Source organism: Lissotriton helveticus, chromosome 4_1 (assembly GCF_964261635.1).
Source record: "Lissotriton helveticus chromosome 4_1, aLisHel1.1, whole genome shotgun sequence".
Lineage (NCBI taxonomy): Eukaryota > Metazoa > Chordata > Amphibia > Caudata > Salamandridae > Lissotriton > Lissotriton helveticus.
The window spans coordinates 1,634,314,877-1,634,337,316 of NC_136063.1; the positions used below are offsets into that span (position 1 = coordinate 1,634,314,877).

The 22,440-nt window shown below is 48.2% G+C and overlaps 1 protein-coding gene across 2 annotated transcripts in view; it reads left to right on the forward strand.

The window, feature by feature from the left end:
- Positions 1 to 22,440, forward strand: part of TRANK1 (tetratricopeptide repeat and ankyrin repeat containing 1) — a 1,265,441-nt gene that overhangs the window by 511,790 nt on the left and 731,211 nt on the right. For both annotated transcript variants that reach the window (XM_078688288.1, XM_078688286.1), the window contains one exon: positions 19,351 to 19,530. In XM_078688288.1, coding sequence (XP_078544414.1) covers positions 19,351 to 19,530 — 180 coding nt within the window. The remainder of the gene's footprint in view (positions 1 to 19,350; positions 19,531 to 22,440) is intronic.

Sequence of the window (22,440 nt, forward strand, 5' to 3'; positions counted from 1 at the left end):
TGCCGCCGTACCACGCATCCGCAGAGCCACCGCCGGAGGAAGATCCTTCTCCTACCTGGCAGCCAAGACTTGGAACTCCCTCCCCATCCACCTTCGGCTGACCCAGGACCATCTCTCCTTCAGGAAACAACTCAAGACCTGGCTGTTCGAGCAGTAAGTACCCCTCTCCCCCAGCGCCTTGAGACCCTTCCGGGTGAGTAGCGCGCTATACAAATGTCATGATTGATTGATTGATTGATTGAATGGCCTGTCCAGCTGCACACGCTTCGTTGTTGTGTCTCAATGTTCTGTGGGTCACGGCTGTGCCCACTTGTCATGTAGTGTTTGAAACACCTCCTTATTTTCACCCTTATTTGAAAAATAAATTCTTGTCCTGCTGGACAAAAGACATACTAGCTATTTAGAGTATGATTATTGTATGATTGTGATTTCTGCTCCAAAAATAGGGACCATTGTTCTCTAGAATATGATACTGCCCAAGGTCCCTATACTATACCTTTTGGGTTCCCTTGTTTCTTTGTAACACAACTTTTCCGTTAGGTGGCAACTGCTGCAGTTGCCACAAGGGTGGTGGCCCTGTATGCCGTGGAGTCCAGGTTGTTCTGGTTGGTGTGTCCGTGGTTGGGTATGGACCAGAATGTCCTTAAGATTTCTGACTCGCTTGTGGGCAAAGAGGTTTTTTTTTTCTCAAAGTCCAAATCGCCACATACAAGGGTTTGCCAATGTTTATTTACGATCTTGGAAATTTCATTAGAGTGGGAATTGTAAGTGGTCACACAGATGGGCCTTTTGTTTCGTTCCTTCTGTACCTTCTCTTCCAAGAGAGCCTCTATTGTTGTTGCGAGCCCTTTTCATGGCCTTGTCTATTACAGGTGTGGGGTACTTCCGTTTTGAAGTTTACTTTTGAGGTCCACTGCTTGTGTTTTGTAATTAATCACGTTGGAACAGTTCCTCTCTTAGGCGGAGGAACTGGCCATACGGAAGATTATCACGAAGGTGTCGTGGGTGGAAATTGTCGTACCTTAGGAGACAGTTTCTAGAGGTAGGTTTAAAGTGAGTCGTTGTCTTTAAGAAGCCTCCCTCTGGGTAAATGGTAAAATCCAAAAACACCATCATGTCACGTGAAACAGAGCTTGTGAATTTCAAAAATGTATTCTGCGTGCAAAAAATTGTGTAACTGAATGTAGGTCACCTTCCCAGATGACCAAAATGTAATCGATGTAACGCCTCCATGTTAATATGTTGTTCCTAAAGGGTCGCGCCCTGGACCCCGACGGGGCCGGAACAGTAGGGGGAACAAAGTGAACTGGCAGACAGGGGACCAAGAGGACCCCTGAGTGGCGACAAGGAGCACGACAGGTGCCCTCCAAAATCAAGCATCAACCAGCAATAGGGGGATCTAGTGGTTAATATAACCCCCTTTCGAGGCATATGAGCTGCAGATTGTACACTTAGCATTAGATCGCCACCTGGTGTTGGGCTCGGATGATTGCAGTCTGTTGTCTTCTTGGAAGAAGTCTTTGTTAGTCCCGAGATAGGTGACTCCTCCCTTGGACAATACTGCGCATGGGCATCGGCTCCATCCTTAGATTGTTTTTTTCCGCCACTGGGTTCGGATGAAAGTTTCTCCGCTCTGGCTAGAAAACGACTTTTCTGCATTTTCGAAGCGCAGAACTTCCTCAAACTTCTACAAACTACCTTCGACATCGACTACAATACTTTTCAACGACATCGTTTCCATTCCGGTCATCGAAGCGGGCTGTTGGGCCTATCGACGCCGTGCGGCCTACACCACATGGAAAGAACTCTGTTCAAAAGATGCCCGGTATGTCAAGCAAAGTTTCCACATAGCGACCACCACGAGGTCTGCAACCTCTGTCTATCGCCGGAAAACGACGAGTCGACTGCACAGATTGTGCATCCTTCCGATCGAAGAAAACTATCCTGGATCGGAGGGCCCATTGACACGAAATGAAGAGATCAGCTCCAGCACCGGAAGATCTCTTCGACGACGAGGTTCGGCTCGTTCCGGAAGAAGACTCGCCTGATCTCCAGATTGTATCAGAGGTAGACGACTCCGATGACTCCATTCCATCGGGTCAGCTCCTGAATACTACTGCCCCTGCACCACATACACTGCCCAAACAGAAGGCAAAGGTCAGCACTCCGCCCAAGGGGCACAGTCGAGACCGAACACCTACTTCGAAAGCCTCGCCTTCGAGCTCGGCTCCGAAGAAATTAACTATTTGGAGAAGTGTGGCTCACTGGTTAGAGGAGGCAGACCTGGAAGCAGAGGTCAGCCCGAGACCAGGGTTCAAATCCCGGCTCGGCGGGGTCTTGAGTCCTAAAATGTCCATGGACTCGACAATTCTCGCTCCGGTGCCTACTCGATTCATGGGTTCACACTCTGCGACTCTGGGCAATAGCTTGCTTAATCTCCACAACGGCCCCCCGCGGTGGGATGCCTGGCTTTCACCTTGCGGATTCCCTGCTGGGGTTATCTCACAGGGGAATACCAGGACGGGTTCCCTAAGCAAGCGCTTAGAAACCGCTTGGTGATTTGCGCTATATAAATTCCTTTACATTTACATTTACGCCTTCCAGTGCCTCGACACCGAGCAAGCCTCTTCCATCGGCACCGAAAAATAAAGATGCCTCGGCACCGAAGCCAAAACACCCTTCGGCTCCGAAGACAAAAATAGTACTGACATCGAAACCGAACACTGTTCCGGTACCGAAACCGAAAGAAGCACCGGCTCCGAAGCCGTCCACCTCTACACCTTCGGTGCCGAAAACCACAAAGCCTGATTCCGAGGTGCCCAAATCCTAGAACATGCCTACAAAGCGGAAAACGACACCTTCTGCACCGAAAACTACGCCACAGGACGTTATAACTCCTACCAAGGCTAAAGAAACCAAACAACCTCCACCGGATGCCCAAGAAGGTTGTACAGGAGGAAGAACTTTTTCGACCAGATCCTCGACAAAAGAAGATATACATAGACCCAAACAAAGGTCATGTAGGCGCTACGTCTCTCAATAAGAGACCAGCAGATACACCACCCACACCTGTGGTTCCTGCCAAGAAAAAGGACTGTGCAACCTCTCCTATGCACCCTTCCTCTCCTATACCTCCCTCTTCTCCTGTTCCTCCTCACATATCACCTCAAATCTCTCCTGTCCATTCTCCATTATCATCACATTCGCCTCAGCAGAATGATGATGAATATGATTTGGGTGGAGGGGAAGATATAGAAGAACCTGGTTCATACCCTGTAGAGGAGGGTGTGTGGAACTTTCCAAATACTAAAAATGTGTCTATGTGGGACTTTACAAACACCCAAAACGTGCCTGACATTCCTGAGCCACAATCATACCGATCAAAACCTTCCCCTCCAGAAGATACCATTGGTTTTGGTCATCTGTTAAACAGAGCTGCTGTATACCATGGAGTCTCCATGCATTCAGATGACATTGAGGAAGATTTTCTCTTAGATACCTTTGAGCAGTCTCAGCGGTCTGCTGTAATTCTTTCTATGATTAAAGGGGTAATCAAACATGCTCCAGAGGTATTTAAAGACCCTGTACGCACTAGAATATTGGACCCCAGAATTGAGAAAAAATATAGACACGCACCCACAGATCCAGTCTATATTAAAGGACACCTACCACTAGACTCATTAGTTGTGTCCAATGCTAGGAAGAGGGCTAATTCTCAAACTTCTGACGGAGCACCCCCACCTGACAAGGAATCCAAAGTAATTGATGTGTCAGGTAAAAGAATAGCTGCACAGGCTTCAAACATATGGCGCATAGCAAATACACAAGCCCTCCTCTCTCGTTACGATAGGGCTCATTATGATCAATTAAAGAAACTACTTGAGCACCTACCAGATCAGTATAAAGATCAAACTACTGACCTCATACAAGAAGGCAAGTTAATATCCAATGCCTCAATAAAATGCGCAATAGATGTCGCAGACACATCATCTAGAGCTGTAAATACCAGTGTCATACTTAGAAGACATGCGTGGTTACGCATTTCAGGGTTTAAACAAGAAGTTCAAACCACCATTTTAAACCAGCCATTTAATCAGAACCAATTATTTGGCCCAGAAGTAGACACTACACTAGAAAAAATGAAAAAAAGACACGGACACTGCCAAGTCTATGGGTGCTTTACAGTCCACACCAGCTAGAGGCTCCTTTCGTCGCTCCTTCTACAGAGGAGGCTCCAAACAAACTGGAGCAGACACTACCACATCTTTCAAGTCACAAACATCCTCTAACAAGGGATATTATAGAGGAGGATACAGAGGCAATAATACCAAAGGAAGTGGTCGCCGTAACAACAACAATCGATCCTCTTCCGCCACTAAACAATGACTTCCCTCCGCTCCCCCACAGCATTCCACTCCTGTAGGGGGCTGACTAACACAGTTCCTGCCTGTCTGGAACTCTATTATAACAGACAAGTGGGTAAGACAGATTATCCAACATGGCTACTGCCTAGAACTTACAGCAACCCCTCCAAACATACCTCCCAGGCAGCGTCCAATGTCTACAGACCATCTAACCCTGCTTCAACAAGAAGTTCTATCACTTCTACAAAAAGACGCTATTCAAATAGTTCCTTTACAAGAACAAGGAACGGGTTTACTCGCTGTACTTTCTAATTCCCAAGAAGGACGGGACACTAAGGCCCATTCTCGACCTCAGGCCCCTCAACCATTACATAAAATCAGATCATTTTCATATGACCACTCTACAACAAGTGCTTCCACTGCTGCAACAAGGCGATTTCCTTACAACACTAGATCTAAAGGACGCCTACTTCCATATCCCCATACATCCTGCTCACAGAAAGTATCTAAGGTTTGTACTAGAAGGACAACACTATCAGTTCAAAGTCCTTCCATTCGGAGTGACAACGGCACCGCGAGTATTCACAAAGTGCCTAGTAGTGGTAGCAGCACATCTCAGGAGACAACAAATACATGTCTTCCCTTATCTAGGAAATTGGCTCATAAAAGCCAAGTCATTCAATCAGTGTGTCCAACACACACATCAGACAATTCAAACGTTGCACGACTTAGGGTTTAGGATAAGCTACACCAAGTCGCACCTGCAGCCTTAGCATGTCCATCAATATCTAGGAGCTACAATAGACACGTCTACAGCCCTAGCATATCCCAGTCCAGCCAGGATACGGAGCATTCAAGCCTTAGTCGCCGCTTTTCAACACCAACAGTCTCTGCAAGCCAGGGTGTTCATGAGGCTAATAGGCAGGATGGCGTCTTGCATCTTCATAGTAACCACATGCAAGATTGCAAATTCGCCCATTACAAGAGTGCTTAGCACAACAGTGGAACCAAGCTCAAGGTCAACTAACAGACCTGGTGTTGGTGGACAGCCGCACACATCGCTCTCTGCAGTGGTGGAACACCAAAAACTTGACAAAGGGGCGGCCGTTCCTCGAGCCTGTTCCACAAGTAGTGCTCACAACAGACTCATCCCTCACAGGATGGGGAGCCCATATCTTACATCACACAACTCATGGTCAATGGAACAAACAACAAAAACTGTTCCATATCAACCATCTAGAGCTGCTAGAAATATTCTAAGCGCTCAAGACTTTTCAACTTCAAGTACAAAACAAAGCTGTCCTAATCCGGACGGACAATATGACAGCCATGTACTATATATAAAAACAGGGGGGTGGGACACCCTCTCTGCAACTGTCCGAGCTCGCACAGAACATTTGGAGATGGGCCATTTCTCAAAACATAAATCGGTTAGCGGAACACCTTCCAGGGGCTCACAATCAGATAGCAGATCTGTTAAGTCGGCAGTCACAACAGATTCACGAATGGGAACTACATCCACAGGTTCTTCAGCCATTCTTCCAAAGGTGGGGTCATCCACACATAGATCTGTTTGCCACCCACGAAAATGCAAAATGTCCAGCCTTCGCCGCCAGGTTTCCACACCCACTGTCCGAAGGCAATGCGATATGGATCAACTGGTCAGGCAGATTTGTGTACGCTTTTCCGCCTCTCCCACTGATTCCATTGGTGGTGCGCAAGCTCAGACAACAGTCTCTCATACTGATCCTGGTAGCTCCCACACTGGCACGACAACCATGGTTCACCACACTGTTAGAACTCTCTCTAGTTCCACACCAAAAGTTACAACTAACTCCATCCATGTTAACACAGAACCATGGAGAAATCAGACACCCAGACCCGAACCAACTGAATTTGGCGATCTGGCTCCTGAAGTCTTAGAGTTTGGTTATCTAAACCTACCACCAGACTGTATGAACATTATTAAAGAGGCTAGGAAACCCACTACCAGAGCGTGTTATGCCGATAAATGGAAAAGATTCACAATATATTGCAAAAATAATCAAATTGATCCCCTGGATGCTTCCATCCAAAATATCATTTGTTACCTTTTCCATCTACAAAGGTCTAATTTGGCATACTCTTCCATACGCCTGCACCTTGCAGCAATTTCAGCCTATTTACAAAACAGGCAACATCTGTCTCTCTTCAGAGTTCCTGCATTTAAAGGGTTCAGGGAAGGATTAAAAAGAATAATCCCACCCAGGTTACCATCTTCTCCTGTGTGGAACTTAAATATTGTCCTGACAAGACTTATGGGACCCCCTTTCGAGCCTCTACATAAATGTGAACTGCAGTTCCTAACATGGAAAACTGCTTTCCTCGTTGCCATTACCTCTCTCAGAAGAGTAAGTGAGATACAAGCTTTCACTATACAAGAACCATTTTTTCAAATACATCCTAACAAAGTGGTTCTTAGAACTAATCCAAAATGTCTTCCAAAAGTCATCACTCCTTTTCACCTAAACCAGTCCGTAGAGTTACCGGTGTTTTTCCAAAACCCAGACTCTGTAGCGGAAAGAGCTTTACACACATTAGATGTTAAAAGAGCTCTCTTGTACTATATAGATAGAACTAAACCCTTTCGAAAGACAAAACAACTGTTTGTCGCTTTCTCTCCTCCGCACAAAGGCAACCCCATCTCTAAAGGCGGGATTGCGAGGTAGATTGTAAAGTGTATAAAAATATGCTCTATAAAAGCTAAACGTACATTAACAGTTCCTCCTAGAGCGCACTCCACTCGCAAACTAGGAGCCTCTATGGCTTTCTTAGGAAACATACCCCTAGAGGACATATGTAAAGCAGCAACATGGTCTACACCACACACCTTCACTAAATACTATTGTGTTGATGTGCAAGCCAAGCAGCAAGCTGCAGTAGGCCAAGCTGTCCTTAAAACTCTATTTCAAACCACTGCAACGGATACAAGCGACCGCCGCTAGGGGAGACACTGCTGCACAATCGATGCTAAGTGAACAATCTGCAGCTCATATGTCTCGAACGGAAAATGCTACTTACCAGTATGCATCTGTTCTTGGCATGTAGAGCTGCAGAGTTGTACACGCCCTCCCGCCTCCCCGGGACTTGTATCCTTTCCAGTTTTCATCTTACTTAGATGCACATGCATGGACATCCCTTTTTTCTTTACTTCCACTGACTCCATCATTTCCCATCATGGCGAAAAACAATCTAAGGATGGAGCCGATGCCCATGCGCAGTATTGTCCAAGGGAGTCACCTATCTCAGGACTAACAAAGACTTCTTCCAAGAAGACAACAACCTGCAATCATCCGAGCCCAACACCAGGTGGCGATCTAAAGCTAAGTGTACAACTCTGCAGCTCTACATGCCAAGAACATATGCATACTGGTAAGTAGCATTTTCCTTAAACTGTCCGACATACAGTAAACAGTCCTTAACAAAGGTCTGGGTTTCGTACCTACGAACAGGCTGAACACTTTCAAAATCCATGCCAAGATGCAGGATTTTGTTCGCAAACTGGAACTACAAACCTTTTCCCTAAACAAAGAGGATACCTGTACACCCACTGACACAGGGTTAAAACTTAAGTCAACCTTCACCCCGCCAGATGCCGTCTTACCTGTCAAAGTACTGGCTTTCGAAAAAGCAGTAATGACGGACCTAGGCAAACTAAACATGACTAATGTAAATGTATTCCACAACACCAGCAGATTGGAACAAGAAGCAATCAAACAACTTGCAGGGAATAAAGATATCATCATAAAACATGCTGTTGTTGAAACAGCCACAGCTTACAACCAAGAATGTCTGAGACTCCTAGCAGACAGGAGGAATTATACTGTCCTGCAGGAGGACCCTACAAAGACATTACGTATCAAGATCCTGGGAATGATGGAGGAAGCAGTGGCCCATGATTGGCTGTCCAGAAAAGAGGCGGACTTTCTTGTCCAGAAATCACCAAGACCCCGTACTTCTACACCATTCCTAAGATACACAAGGATCTAAACAAACCCCCAGGGAGACAGTTTGTCTCAGGAACCGGTTCCATTCTGGAACCTTTGTCCAGATTTGCGGATGCCTTCTTACGCCCCCTAGTACAGGCTACAAACACATACCTGAAGGACACCAAATCTGTATCCCAGCTTTTGCATGACTTACCTTTTGACCCCTCCACCCAATTACTACTAAGCTTGAATGTAGAAAACCTCTACACCAGCTTACCTCATGACGATACACTCACCATCATAGAGGAGGTCCTTTTCTCTACACCATGGAAATACCAGACACTAAGGAGTGGAGTAATTTCTCTGGCACTAACGAGGAATTTCTTCGAATATAAAAAAATACTATACTTGCAGAGCCACGGCACCAGCATGGGAAGCACCTTTGCTCCTAGTCTGGCCTGCCTCTACGTCCACCACCTGGAGACGCAAAAAATCCTCCATCAAAGTAACCCCTTTACGAACAACATAATAATTATGCTACCTTCTGATCTGTTCTGACTTTCTTCATTCTAATTTCTTTGGCAAGAGCCCATTCTAAGAAGTCATTTAATGCTTCTGTGTACTGTTTCTCTGAACCTTTGATTGGGTATAAGTCCCAGTAAACAATGTTGTACAGTAGTCTCTATCTTGAGTCTTGCTGACCTGTTTTTTCAAATCCCTTCGATTAGTTCTTCTTTTTGGAATAACTGTTCCATCTTGTGTCACAGCATGCACGTAACAAGAAATCAAACCTCCTTCATCCTGTGGTCAGTACGCTGTGAACTCTATAAGCTGTATCTTCCTGCTTAGGGAAAGTGTACCACCCTCTCTCGCTTCAAGACCTCATAGTCCTCATTAAATCATAACTATCTCAGTTTTAAACGTGGTGGGTTTTTATGTTTAAATGCAAAGGCTACCTCTCCCTAATTCTGGTCTGCACCCAGTAAAGTGTGCTGACTGTTGCCGCTACAGAGAAGCAGTCTCAGCTGTCATATTTATCTTGTTCACCCCCAACCGTTGGGAAGTGTGTCTACAGTTGTTTATTCGTGTGACATTACATTACCATGAAACTGACCCCCCACCACATCTTTTTGTCTCCTTTTACACCACAGAACTCCTATTTTCCAAGAAAATGTCATTTCTCCCTTCTCCCACTCCCACACCCCAACAAACAATGTGACAGGCTCTTGCCCGCTGCATCCACTTATATTTGCGATACAATCTCATGCAGTTTTTTTCTGTCAGCTATGGTCTTTTATCTGTTATCCGGAAGAGCATCTTCATGGCGTGGAAGTTGCGTCGGTACACCTCTAGTTCATTGCCAATTTTCCCAGAGTGCTCATCTGCTCCCATTCCTCTCAAGCTGAGCAATACGGCCCTCTCTCATGTTGCACAGTCTACATGTTCCAAGCCTGCTTATGTTTCCACACCAGTTGTGCCATTATGCTGGACAAATACCCTTGTACTATCCTGGATGAACCACCCAGATTGCAACCATCTCCCTGTCTTCTTATAAAGTGGTTGGCGTTTCCCGTGTAGGTGCCAGACTCGTCCTCGGACCCCCATGGCACGAACACATGACCCAACCCCTACGTAACCTCCACTGGCTCCCGTTGAGAAGAGAGTAACCATCAATCTGCTCACCCACGCCTACAAATCTCTCCAATACATCGGACCCAAATACCTTAACAAGAGAGTTTCCTTCCCCGTACCCAAGAGGAACCTCCGCTCCGCAGACCTTGCCCTCGCATTCACAGAACCAGAGCAGGAGGAAGAGCTTTCTCCTACGTCGCAGACAAAGCTTGGAACGAGCTCCCAGTGAGAATCAGACGCTCCCCCACCCTCCACACCTTCAGGAAGAATCTCAAGACCTAGCTCTTTGACTGAACCAGAGCTACCCCCGCCCCCCGCGCCTTGAGACCCTCACGGGTGAGTAGTGCGTTTTATAAATCCCCTGATTGTATGTCTCTTTCCTGCTTGCTGTCATTCTGCCCCCTACTTCCAGGCATTCATTTGCCATTATATATAACTTGCTTCTTAGCAGGAAACCGCAACATGTACTTAATGCTCATTGTCGTACGTTTCTGCTTCGTTCCTTCAAAGGTATTGTGGCAGTTTTTGGACATTTTGTGTCTAATCTGGGAAAATTCAAATTATCTGATACTCATATTTTTGGTCCCCTCTTTTCTAGCATGCTGCAGGATAATATCTCTGCGTTTGTTGTTTAAAATTCCCGCGGTCATTGCTCTCGGCTGTGCTCCTGGGGGTGGCAGCATCAGGACCAAGGTGCATGTGCTCTTTCCATGACAAATATGTTTGAAAAGCCTGGCAGCCACATGGTCTCCCATTGCCTTCTTTCAATAAATTGATCTGTTGCGCTACCCTCCACTCTCCCTGAGATCCCAACAAATACTAGATTGCTGCAGTGGCATTTGCCCACTGTATATTTTAGTCCATTATCCAACAGTTGCATTTGCTCTGAAAGAGTTCATACTGTGGATTTAAGGCTGTTGTCCTCTGTCCTGAGAATCTCCACTGTGTATTCTCTTTCCAGTGTTTTGACTTTGCAAAGAACAGCCCAGAGAAAGTTTAACTCAGATGAGATGGTCTATTTTGCATGTGATGTTTTGTCAGGATAGTTCTATAGCTACCAGGATCTGAGCTCTTGTGGGGTTGTTTCCTTTCCTTTGTGACTTCCTCCGGCATATTGATTGTTCTTGTCGATATTTTAGGGACTCTGTCTCTTCCCATGATCAGCCTCCTAAGGTTACTGCCTTTCCCCATTATCAAAGGGAATTCTTTCTCGAATTTCCTGCTCGAAGGGTTCTCTGCCCCACTGTTAGTACACAGTTACCACCACCACCCAAATGCTGGCTCAGATAACCAGTGTGTAGGCAGTACTTCCTTCATCCATTCGATGCTGCAGATTTTAGTACCACACAAGATGAGATCATTACTGCCTGATTTGTGAGTATGAGTGCCTACATGAGACCTCTGTACTCGCACCACAGAGCCCACTCCAGGCCCCCGCGCCATGATCAAGACCTTCTTATGGGGAGACGTTGCACGTCTTTTATTCTCCTACATTTTTGCATGCAATCCATATCCCATGTGCCCCTGAAGTATGGAGTCCTCAGGATGGCAGGTTTCCAACACTGATCTGTGCTCTTCCACCCTTTGCCTCTCAAATATCCTATTGGGCCTGTTTCCCACTTCCCCCTGTCCCTTCCCGGGCTGACTCAGTTCAGTTTGTCCCCATTCCGGCCCATCACCTTCTCCATGGTTGGCCAAGGCCTCCATGACCATGTCGCACATGGCTGCACAATCCTTTCAGTCCTTTTTGCTCTTCTGTTCAGTGTGCCCCCTATTCTACCAACCAAGAGAAGCTGCCTGTAGGCGGCCCAGCCCGGTACTCCGAGCGCACTCAGGCTGCCTTTTTGCTCTGCAGGCTTCAGATCGCTTCACCTATCCATAGGGTGAGTGAGCTGAACGAGGAATGCAGAACTCCAGGAGTGGGGCTACCACTAACCCACCCCCTTTCCAGCCCTGATAATGCTTGGAGGCACAGGTCAATAACATTTCGATGTTCTGGGGTTCAGGCATATGCTTTGTCACTCGGCGCCTTCATCTATTCCACTGTTTTACTACAGAAGGGTTTCTGAGTCCTTTCCCCCAATCTTGGATTTCTACCAGAACGGCCAGTCACTGAGCTCACTCCGCCACCCTCTGTCCTCGCAAGCCACTCCAGTTTCCCTCCAAGGATTGTTCTCAGAGAGTAATTCAGCCAGTTTGGTCACAGAATTCTGTAAGACTACTTAAAGGGCCTTAAGAGCTCTGCATTAACGCATGGTATTGGTGATATTGCCCGGCAACTCCCCCGTGGAGAACTATGTTTTAACAATACTAGCTAAATTTTAATCACAGTTTTCCTTGTACTCCTCTTCCTTAGTTGCCCTACATATTCACAACCCAATTGACAAGAATTTGCTGTGGTTGTAATATACTGTTAACAGGGAAGAGTAGAATAGCGTATGGGACCTGTATTGGCACAGACTGAGTTGTATATACCTTGGGAGCCAAATGCAGTTTAAAATGTGTTCTGATTGGGGGGCGTGGCCAACTGCCGAGCATGGCGGCAGCTTAACGAGGGAGCTCCGCAGGCACTAACGGCCTGACCACATATCCGTAGTCCCATCCGTGACATCGCCCGCTCGAAGGAGCGACATCGGCTGGGGGTAACCAGCGGCACGCACCGACCCGCTCCCGGCAATCGTCAGAGGCCGGGAGGTGCTCCGATCAGGGGCGGACTGCTGCGGCCTTTCACTGCCCGGCAGCACCGGGCTGACGTACTAGGCGGACCCGGGCGAAAGTGCGCCCTGGGCGGCTGAGGCGCACTGACTTCACCCGGCACCTGCGGACACCCGGTGAAGAGACTCGCGCCGGCGCTCCCTGCTGCCAACCTGCACCCCTTGGGAGAGCGTCTTCGGCTGCCATACCCCGGACGGGCGGAACGCCCACACAGGAGAGGACATCCCTGCTCCTCAGCGGCGCCATCACTGGGGAAAGAGAAGGGCTGACACCGCCGCCCCGTCTGAGAGGTGAGACGGCAGCGCGCCCACGGATCCGTGCTGAGGTCACTGGCTTCAGCCCACCTGGGGGGCTGGTGCTGAACATTGTCCCGTGGTCAGCGGACACTACCCTGGGCACTGCGGCTCAAAATGCGGCGAAATCCTGCCGCTATTTACAAGACGCCACCTGTCCTGGGGGCACAGAAGACACCACGAGGCACGGAAGGTACACGTGCTGTGGCGCGCAGAGGAGCACAGTACACACGTGGGGAGCCGCACGGCACGGGCACGGGCACAGATCCTCTACGAATGCACCCCATCAGTCACAGTGAACTAGAAGCCTGTAACTAACGGTGCAAGGAACTGCAGACGGTGGGAATCCTGAAGGACCGCACGTGGCGGTCTGCGTTGGACATTTTTAGGGGTCCGGGTCGCACGACAGAGAACGCGACGCCATGGCAGGCAAAGGCTTAAGGAATACGACGACGCAGGCAAAACTTGATAAATTTGCTTATGGTCAACAAAGCCATTCTCAGGGAGGCGGGCGCCACTCCACTGGTACTCCTCCGGACACAGAAGGGGCGAAGAAAGTAACCCTGGAGGACATTATGAAAACGCTCACTGATGTACAGGCGACGGTGGGCACTATTTCTTCCGAAGTAAATTTGCTGAGGGCGGACTTTAGGAAGATGTCTGAAAGAGTGTCCCAAGTGGAAGTGGTCACAAAATCTCTCATTGAAGACACTTCGGACCTGCAGGTGGCGATGGAGCGAATGGAAAAGGTCGCGAAGCAACTACAGGACAAGCTGGATGACCAGGAAGGGCGCTCCCGTAGAAACAACGTACGCATCCTGGGCCTTCCGGAGTCGGAAGGGAAAGGCGCCATGGACTTGTATGTAGAAGACCTTATCAAAAACAAGCTACAACCAAAGGGCCTGTCCAACTTTTTCTCTGTTGAGAGAGCGCACCGGGTCCCTGGAGGTACGGCCAAACCGGGAGCAACGCCGCGGCCTGTCCTGGCCAGGCTGTTTAACTTCAGAGATAGGGACGCCATCTTGCAGGCAGCGAGGGTCGCACCGCCTGTAAAAGTCCAGAACTCGACCCTGGCCTTCTTTCCGGACTATACGGCGGATGTGGCTAGGCGCAGAAAATCATTCACTGAAGTAAAAAAGACGCTACGCGATAGGGGCGTACCCTACTCGATGCTTTTCCCCGCCAAATTGCGGGTTGTGGCCGACGGCAAGACATGGTTCTTCGACACACCGGAGGTGGCACGAGAATGGCTGGATGGATGGAGGCAGGTGGGCCAACCCCAACGTCCACACAGGGACCGCCGGAACCAGCGTAACGAAGGAACGCCGGAACGCCGAACCAACAGCCCTACAACTGAAGAAGGAGCCGCGGGGCTGGATTCGGATCTGGAAAGAGACCCTCTCGGCTCGGGACAACCTGCTAGGGGCTGAATGACTGTGATACATTTGGATCGACAAATCTGCTGCCGTTGGGACCTTGTGGCTGTTGGAGCTGAGTAGGGCGGGCATGGGCCGATGCCTGTGGGGGACTCACCGACCCCACGAGCAAGTAAGATAGTTAGGGATGGGACTAAGCACTCTGCCAAGTTGGGGATGCGGGCGGGTCATCGTCCGTGGAGCAGGGAGGGGGTGGGGGGGGAAAATTGTACTGTTATTGTTATGGTTATCGTTATTGGTCGTCACTACTTCCATGAAGAAAACGGTCACACTGTGGGCCATCCACATCGGGCACACAGGCCCACGTCATTCCTTACAGATAGCGCCACATAGCCGCACGTTGGGGTCACGGGCCTTCAATACGGATGGCAAGGCGAGCACAAAATGCACCCACTGAGGGCGCTCCCGCTCTAACAATGGTGCCCCCACTGAAACTACTTACGTGGAACGTCCGGGGATTGGGTGATAAAATAAAAAGGGGTTTGGTAATGCACACCATCAAACGCCACGGCCCTGAGTTGGTTCTACTTCAAGAAACACACCTGACAGGGAATACATGCAAGGCTTTAAATAGACGTGGATACACCATGGCAGTTCACGCTCAATTTACTACGGGCTCCAGGGGCACTGGGATACTTATTAAGAAAAACTCGCCCTTTCTGGTCCGCAGCCATAAGGCAGACGACCAGGGACGCTTTGCGGCGATCTCTGGTCAATGGGAGGGGAGAACCTTTAATGTGGTGTCAGTATACATCCCCCCGGCGCTGCACTCTACTGCGCTGCCGGCACTGGGGCAGTTTCTTCTAGAACTTCCGGAGGGGGACATAATCATCGGGGGGACTTCAATGCTATAACAGATCCCTTGCTAGACACTTTTCCGACACGGGACCGCCCGAGAGGGGCCTCTGCTCTTCCCAGCTTCCTAAACGCAATGGGCCTCACGGATGCATGGCGTCAACTCAATCCCACAGCACATCAATACACGCACTACTCCTCCTCACATAACAGCCTCTCACGTATTGATTTCTTCTTTCTTTTGGGGGTAGGTGTAGGCTCCATAGATAAGCTAGAGATTCTACCCAGGGGCATTTCAAATCACTCCCCGATATCACTACATCTTACCACCAAAGAGTCAAAGCGCGCCAGAATATACCCGATTTATCCCAACTATCTACAGGTCCCTGGGATCAGGAAGAAACTTAAGCTAGCCACGACACATTACTTTACCGAAAATGCAGGAACAGTCCGCTCACCCTCGGTACTCTGGGAGGCGTATAAAGCGGTTTTACGTGGAGCTGCCATAGCGGCCATCGCTGGGCATAAAAAGGACTCCAGAACAGAACTTACGAATTTAGAGCTGGCGCTTGGCGCGGCGAACAATGCTCACATGTCAGACCCCACCCCGGACACTACTCATACATTGCACCTCCGACAGCAGCAATACCAGGCTCACTTGACAACAATCACTAAGGGTCACTTAGCTCACACCGCACACCGAATATACGATGTGGGAGACAAGGCCGGAAGGATGTTGGCATGGCTAGACAAACGGGGCGGCAGTAATAGAGGGATACAGAGACTATACGACAGTGAGGGCCAACTACAGACACACCCGGAACAAATAGTACGTGCCTTGGCACGCCACTTTCAGGGGATATACACCCCGGAGCGGTCCGTCACGGAACGGGAGGCGATGGCCTCGATTAGTCACATTGATATCCCAGAGCTTTCCAACGAAACACAGCTAGAACTAGACGCAGACCTGACTGAGGACGAGATCCAGTTGGCAATACAGTCAGGCAAAGCGCTAGGACCCAACGGCATACCTGTGGAGTGGTATAAAGCGACGGCCTCAGTGCTGGCGAAACCCCTGTTAGATATGTACACTGAAAGCGTAGAGAAGGCGATGCTCCCGCTCGACTAGCGCACAGCCACGATCGTGGCCATTCCCAAACCAGCCAAGCCACCAAATGATTGTAGCTCTTACCGACCCATTTCCCAACTCAACATTGAAGCAAAGATACTAGCGAAACTCCTGGCCGGTCGCCTAACTCAACACCTACACACCTTGATACACCCAGACCAGTCGGGTTTCATGCCGCACCGTAGCACGGCGCTGAACCTACGGAGACTGCATGGGGTGATGGCACGGGCGCATCTTCTTACAGACCAGGCAGCGATAATTTCCCTGGATGCTAGGATGGCGTTCGACCTGGTTGAATGGGAATATTTATTCGCTGTACTGACCCGAATGGGCTTCGGCCCAAAATATCTTGCATGAGTACGGCTACTGTACACGTCGCCAGTCGCACAGGTGGTTGCGAATGGTCACATCTCACCGCCATTCCCACTGGGGCGGGGAACCAGACAAGGGTGCCCGCTATCGCCCCTTCTCTTTGCACTGGTGCTGGAACCTTTGGCAATTCTGCTCAGAGCGACGCCGCTGTTCCGGGGCATCTCCTGGGAGGGAGGATGGGAAGACAAAGTCTCCTTGTATGCAGACGACATGCTTATTTACATGATCAATCCTACCGAAGGAGTCCCTGCCCTATTGGCAATATGCGATGAACATGGCAAGGCGTCGGGCTACACCCTGAATTGGTCCAAATCCATCTTATACATACTCCGGGGCCCGGCCCCTTTGTTGCAAGACGACTGTCCCCTAAAGATAACGTCCACCTCTTTTAAGTACCTGGGAATCTTCGTTACTGCTGATGCTAAGGGATTTTATACAGAGAACTTGCTGCCGCCTCTAGTTCGCCTGCGTGCGGACGTTAAATTCTGGGCTACACTGCCGCTGACCCTCCTTGGAAGGGCAGCGCTGTATAAGATGATGGCTCTCCCAAGGTTTCTATATGTGCTTGAGAATTCCCCCTATATCGTGGACCCACGCTACTTTACGCAAATCGCTGCACTGGTATCGGGCTTGTTGTGGAGTAATGGCCCAGCGCGGATAGCACAGGATAAACTGGTTAAGAGCTGGTATGAGGGAGGGATTGCGTTGCCTAATCTTCAATTATATTACTGGGCGTCCCAGCTTAAAATAATTAACCACTGGATACACACTCCACGGGACGATCCCGCTTATAAGGCGGACTGGTCTCAGCTGGGCACGGCCGGCATGCTCGCGGTGTTATACAACTACTCGCAAGTTAAGACCCTACTAGGCCCGACATTTCACACAGCAACACTGTGGCACACAGCACAATCGCGTCTGGGCTGGAAGGGCAGACTTACCAGGTTAACACCGTTGTGGGACACTAAGGCGCTGGGAAACTTGAGGTCCTGTAAGGGATTCACACAGTGGGACAACATAGGGATCTCAGTGGTAGGGGACCTCTGGGAGGGGGGCACGGTGCTTCCGTTTTCCCAACTCCAACAACAATATGGATTAGGCCCCACGGAGACATTCAGGTATGTTCAGATCAGACACGCCCTCCTACGAGCGATTCCACCTGACACCACACTCCCAGACTCATCACCGCTGGAGGACAGGCTACTGACAGAATTTATGGAACAAAAGGCTACCTCCCTCACATATAAAAAACTAGTTAACAACTTCCCGGACCCCACACAGAAGCTCAAGGTGAAATGGGTTGGGGAGCTGGACGAAATGGACGAGACGGAATGGAACGAGGCGCTTGCATCACCGCGGGAGGTAGGCATATCGTCCAGGTTCCGCTTAATACAACTCAAGATTCTACACCGCACATATTACACCAGACCGCTCCTCCATAGAATACAGCGGGCGCCACACCCATACTGCCTCAGGGGCTGCGGGGAGGAGGGTACTCTGCTCCACACACTGTGGGATTGCCCACGAATCCAGGAGGTGTGGAGGCAGGTCATGCGCACTGTCTCCCAGGCCATGGAAATATCAGTCCTGCCAGAACCCCGTCTGTGCCTGTTAAACATTTGGGAACCTACTGACCTGGACAGGTATGGGCGATTGTGGGTTACGTTGGCAGTCACGGTGGCCAAACGGGATATTGCGCAAAAATGGGGTGCCCCGGAACTGCCTACAGTAGCTGGGTGGATCAGGAATATGGACCTTTTAATGGTAAAAGAAAGGGCAGTATATCTAATGCGAGCTTGCCCCCGTAAGTGGAATAAGGTATGGTCACCGTGGAACAAATATAGGGGGGGAACCATGTACACCATTGCCGGAGGGCCAGGACTCAGAGTCGGAGGAGGATGAAGACTAGATGGACTGAGTCCACACACTGAAAACTGGGGAGGGCTGAGAGGGTGCGGGGTGGCGAAGCTATCTTGGGACCAGTAATGCATGTGTGGAATGGCCGAATGCTGACCATATACGGACTTACCTATTGCCATGTGATGACCTTAGTTGCGTTAATTGTTTTTGTTATGCTTACACTTTGGCCTGTTGGGAGCGGGTAAACCAACCACGAGTAAGAACCGTAAGGACTACCATGAGAGACTGTTATGAAGGTATGACCTGAAACCTGTCTTTCACGGACTCTTAAGACTGCTCCATGGACAAATCAAGGTGGCAACCGTAAGTTGCTGGATCGCGACATGTTTTTGTTTTTCCTACTCTCTTGTTCGACAATGCCAATGATACATGAGCGAGATGCATGTCTGTTTATGTGGTTGTCTATTATGCCATCTTGACAATAAAGATCTGTTAAATAAAAAAAAAAAAAAAATAAAAAAAAAAAGTGTTCTGATTCTCAGACACCTTTGCGCCAGCCATCTTGTGCATGTTTAGGCAGGTGGATGAGACTATGCTTCAAACTTCACTGTCTTCTTTGAGTTGTACGTAAGAAAACAGAGAAGAAAAATGCCAGCCTCATCTGGATTACATTCAGGGTTGTTTTAACGTTGGTTGTGTACATTCTGCATTTGACACATCACATACTGCAAGAAAATTTATATTTTGTTGTAGCATCACTTTATTTGATTCTTTTTTAAATCCTAGGTCAGTCAGATGATGTGCAGATGCTCCTAAACTTCGGAGTTGATCCTAGTTTAAAAGATGTTCAATACAGGTTTGCTGCGGATTTACTGAGGAAGAACAAAAATTTTAAAGCTGAGGACCTAATAAAGAAGCATTTGGCCAGACAAGACAGCTCTTCCACTGTTCCTGTTAAGGTGCCAGGTACAGTACGCTGACATTTATGTTAAAGCCTAAGTGCCTAAAATATGTACGTTAATACTTTTCTTGTATCAAGCCTTGAAAGATCATAAGAATATTACTAGAATTGCAAGTCTAGTCACTAGAATAATCTACTTGATCTAACTGTAATGTACTTGACCCATAAACTGATTTCAAATTGTGTGATCCTAGACACATATTTTTTTTTTTGAATCCTCCTTTTTCTTCATTATCATATACAAGCGCACCTTCAAAAATGCAAGTTCGGCATTTCTCCTCTACAAAAAATCTTTTTTTTTAAAATGTGTATTTAATAGTTAAAGTGTTTGCTCCATGTATAATAAGAATCAATCCCACAATCCGAGTACACATGACTCCTGGCTTGCCTCTTAGTTCACTAACAAATAGCATTATCATCAAAAAGGATACAGGAATATTTCTCAGTTCATGCTTAACACCTCACTGTTAATAAATATATTACTTAAGCATGATGTGGTGGTGCAGTCATTTACAGAACGCACATTATCCATTGAAATGGCCAGAAACTTTAATTACTAACGTGCAGTTCTACTGATAAAACTATATAGCGTGAAAATGTTTGGAAATTTGGTTTCAACAAAAATATTTATCTTTGGCACATCACCCAGTAAAGCGTTTTCATCCTATAAAAATCTTTTTTCACCACAGAAATACAAAAATGTGCCTTCAGAACTACTGAAATATATTTTGAAATGTTTGTACAGTTCACTTATTAGCTATTTCAATGTTGTGTTACAAAAAAGGCCTGACCTCTACAGCCTTTCAATTCACACACTTTGCACGGTACAATTGTCACTCAGTTCACTCTACAAAATCATCTAACTTTAAAGTCTGAAAAAGAAAAGTAAATGTAGGAAGACAAACTGCCTTTTGACCTCTCTCTGAATGTAGAGCAAATGTGACATCATAAAAATAAGATTTAGAGGCATTTTTATTGTTCATTCACTTTATGAGTGGACAGAACAGCTGTTTTCTGTGAGTTCGCCAGAACGGGCAAGTAGGCGATTTAGCTTGCCCTGATGAAATCTGACTCGCCATAGCGAGTGAGCGAATAGATTTCTCAAGGCCTGCGTATTTGTAGCTCATGTTGATTTTTTTCACGTAAATCATTCTGATTTTTCTAGTTTGCCTTTTCCTGGGGTTGTCAGTGATCATTGGGAAGTAACCTGCATAGATGCCGTTTGTCATTTTTGCCAAATGGCCAAAAAACGAATGCTCTTCAATTAGATAGCCGAGCTTCTCACTTTGAGAGTTGATTCTCGAGTTAGATACGAGGAGTAGTCAAAGCTTAATTCATGAAATAGAGCTGGTTAGAAGCTCAGGTTTGTAGCATGTGCTTTAGATCACGTAATGCACACACAACCGAAACATTCATAGATGCTTTATTCATGATATTCCGATGAGGCAAAAATTACAATCTGGGGTTGCTTCTGTGTACTGATGCATACTGGATCTTGAGAACATGATTACAAGCCATTTTCCCAACTGACAGGAATATTTTGAAAAATAACTTGTAACATTCCAGACCCTACACTAGATGGTGGGGGAGTGTACAGTAGGTGAATCTACAATACTGTAAATATGAAACCGAGAGTTACAGCTAAGTAACATTTTCCATTTCCTAGGAGAGATTAAATTACACTCCACAACTTATTGTCATTTTGGCGATTTCTCTTTTGAAAATTAAAATGACTTTACCTAACTCTTGGGTAAATTGAACAGTGAATTTGACCCCAAACCGTCTTGCTGCTCTTCCATACATCGAGCCCAATTATGAGTTACCAAGAGCAATGGGAGGAACACTGCTCTGGAGGGAGTCATAGGTTTCATATCGGCACACTCTGGCCCTGGCCACGGCACCATGTGAAGAGCAGACAATTCTTAGTCAGTTAGGCCACAACCTGACATGGCAATAGACCGGCAAGCTATTCCATCTTCCAATGCACACCACCCAACTCTATTGCCACCTTACTGCCTTTTTCCACCTGGGCAGAGCTTGCAAAACCTGCCTGAAAAGATCTGTTACTTTCAGATTCCTAGGTTTTCCCTATGACGGAGAGTCAAACTGCTGCCTCTCCCTTCCCTCTCCAGAACAGCGCAGCTTCATCATGCTCATCCCAAGCTTTGCTCATGTCCACACGTTCGTGAGCTCCTGCATAGTGAGCTGCACGGTCAGCTGCCCCAAGAAGGCGTTGGGCCCAGGAGAGGCCGAGGGGCGACGAGGCCGTGCTGCGCATTAGTTCCGACGAGCTGCCACAGCAGCTGCTGGAGTGTCATTGCGAAGCGCAGGCAGTTGAGGCGGGAGCCCGAGGAGACACAGCCATGCTGCCGCCTGACCGGAGTCAGCGAATATCTCCCGATCTATGAGACTCCCCGCCTGGACGTGGGCGCTCTACCCTCTGCCCCGAGTCCCACGCTCTGTGAGGCAGCCCGATGCCCTGTAACTGCCCTGGTCGGTCCAGAGTTGTAGACGAGCTCCGCAGCTCTGCTTCCTGCTCCGCTCCCGGTATCCTCGCCACGGGTCTGCGCTGTTGTTCGGTGCTGCGGTGTAAGCTAACTGGCACACGAAGTAGAATACTGATAACCTGGTGCTGCTATCTTCTGTCAGCCAGCTCTGCTGAGGAACCAAACACGCCCGCTTGCTAAGGAGGTGGGATCCTTTGGGTTGGAGGTGTTGCCCTATGCGGACGACACCCAAATAATGGTGTCCTCACTCATAATATTAAGGACTCTGCCCTTAATTTTAGGATTGTATGCAGGCCGTCTCCTCCTGGATGGTGGCTAATTTCATGAAATTGAACGGGGAGAAGACTGAGGTTTTGATCTTCGGCAGCAAACTGGACATCTGGTCCAGCGATTGGTGGCTGGACATGC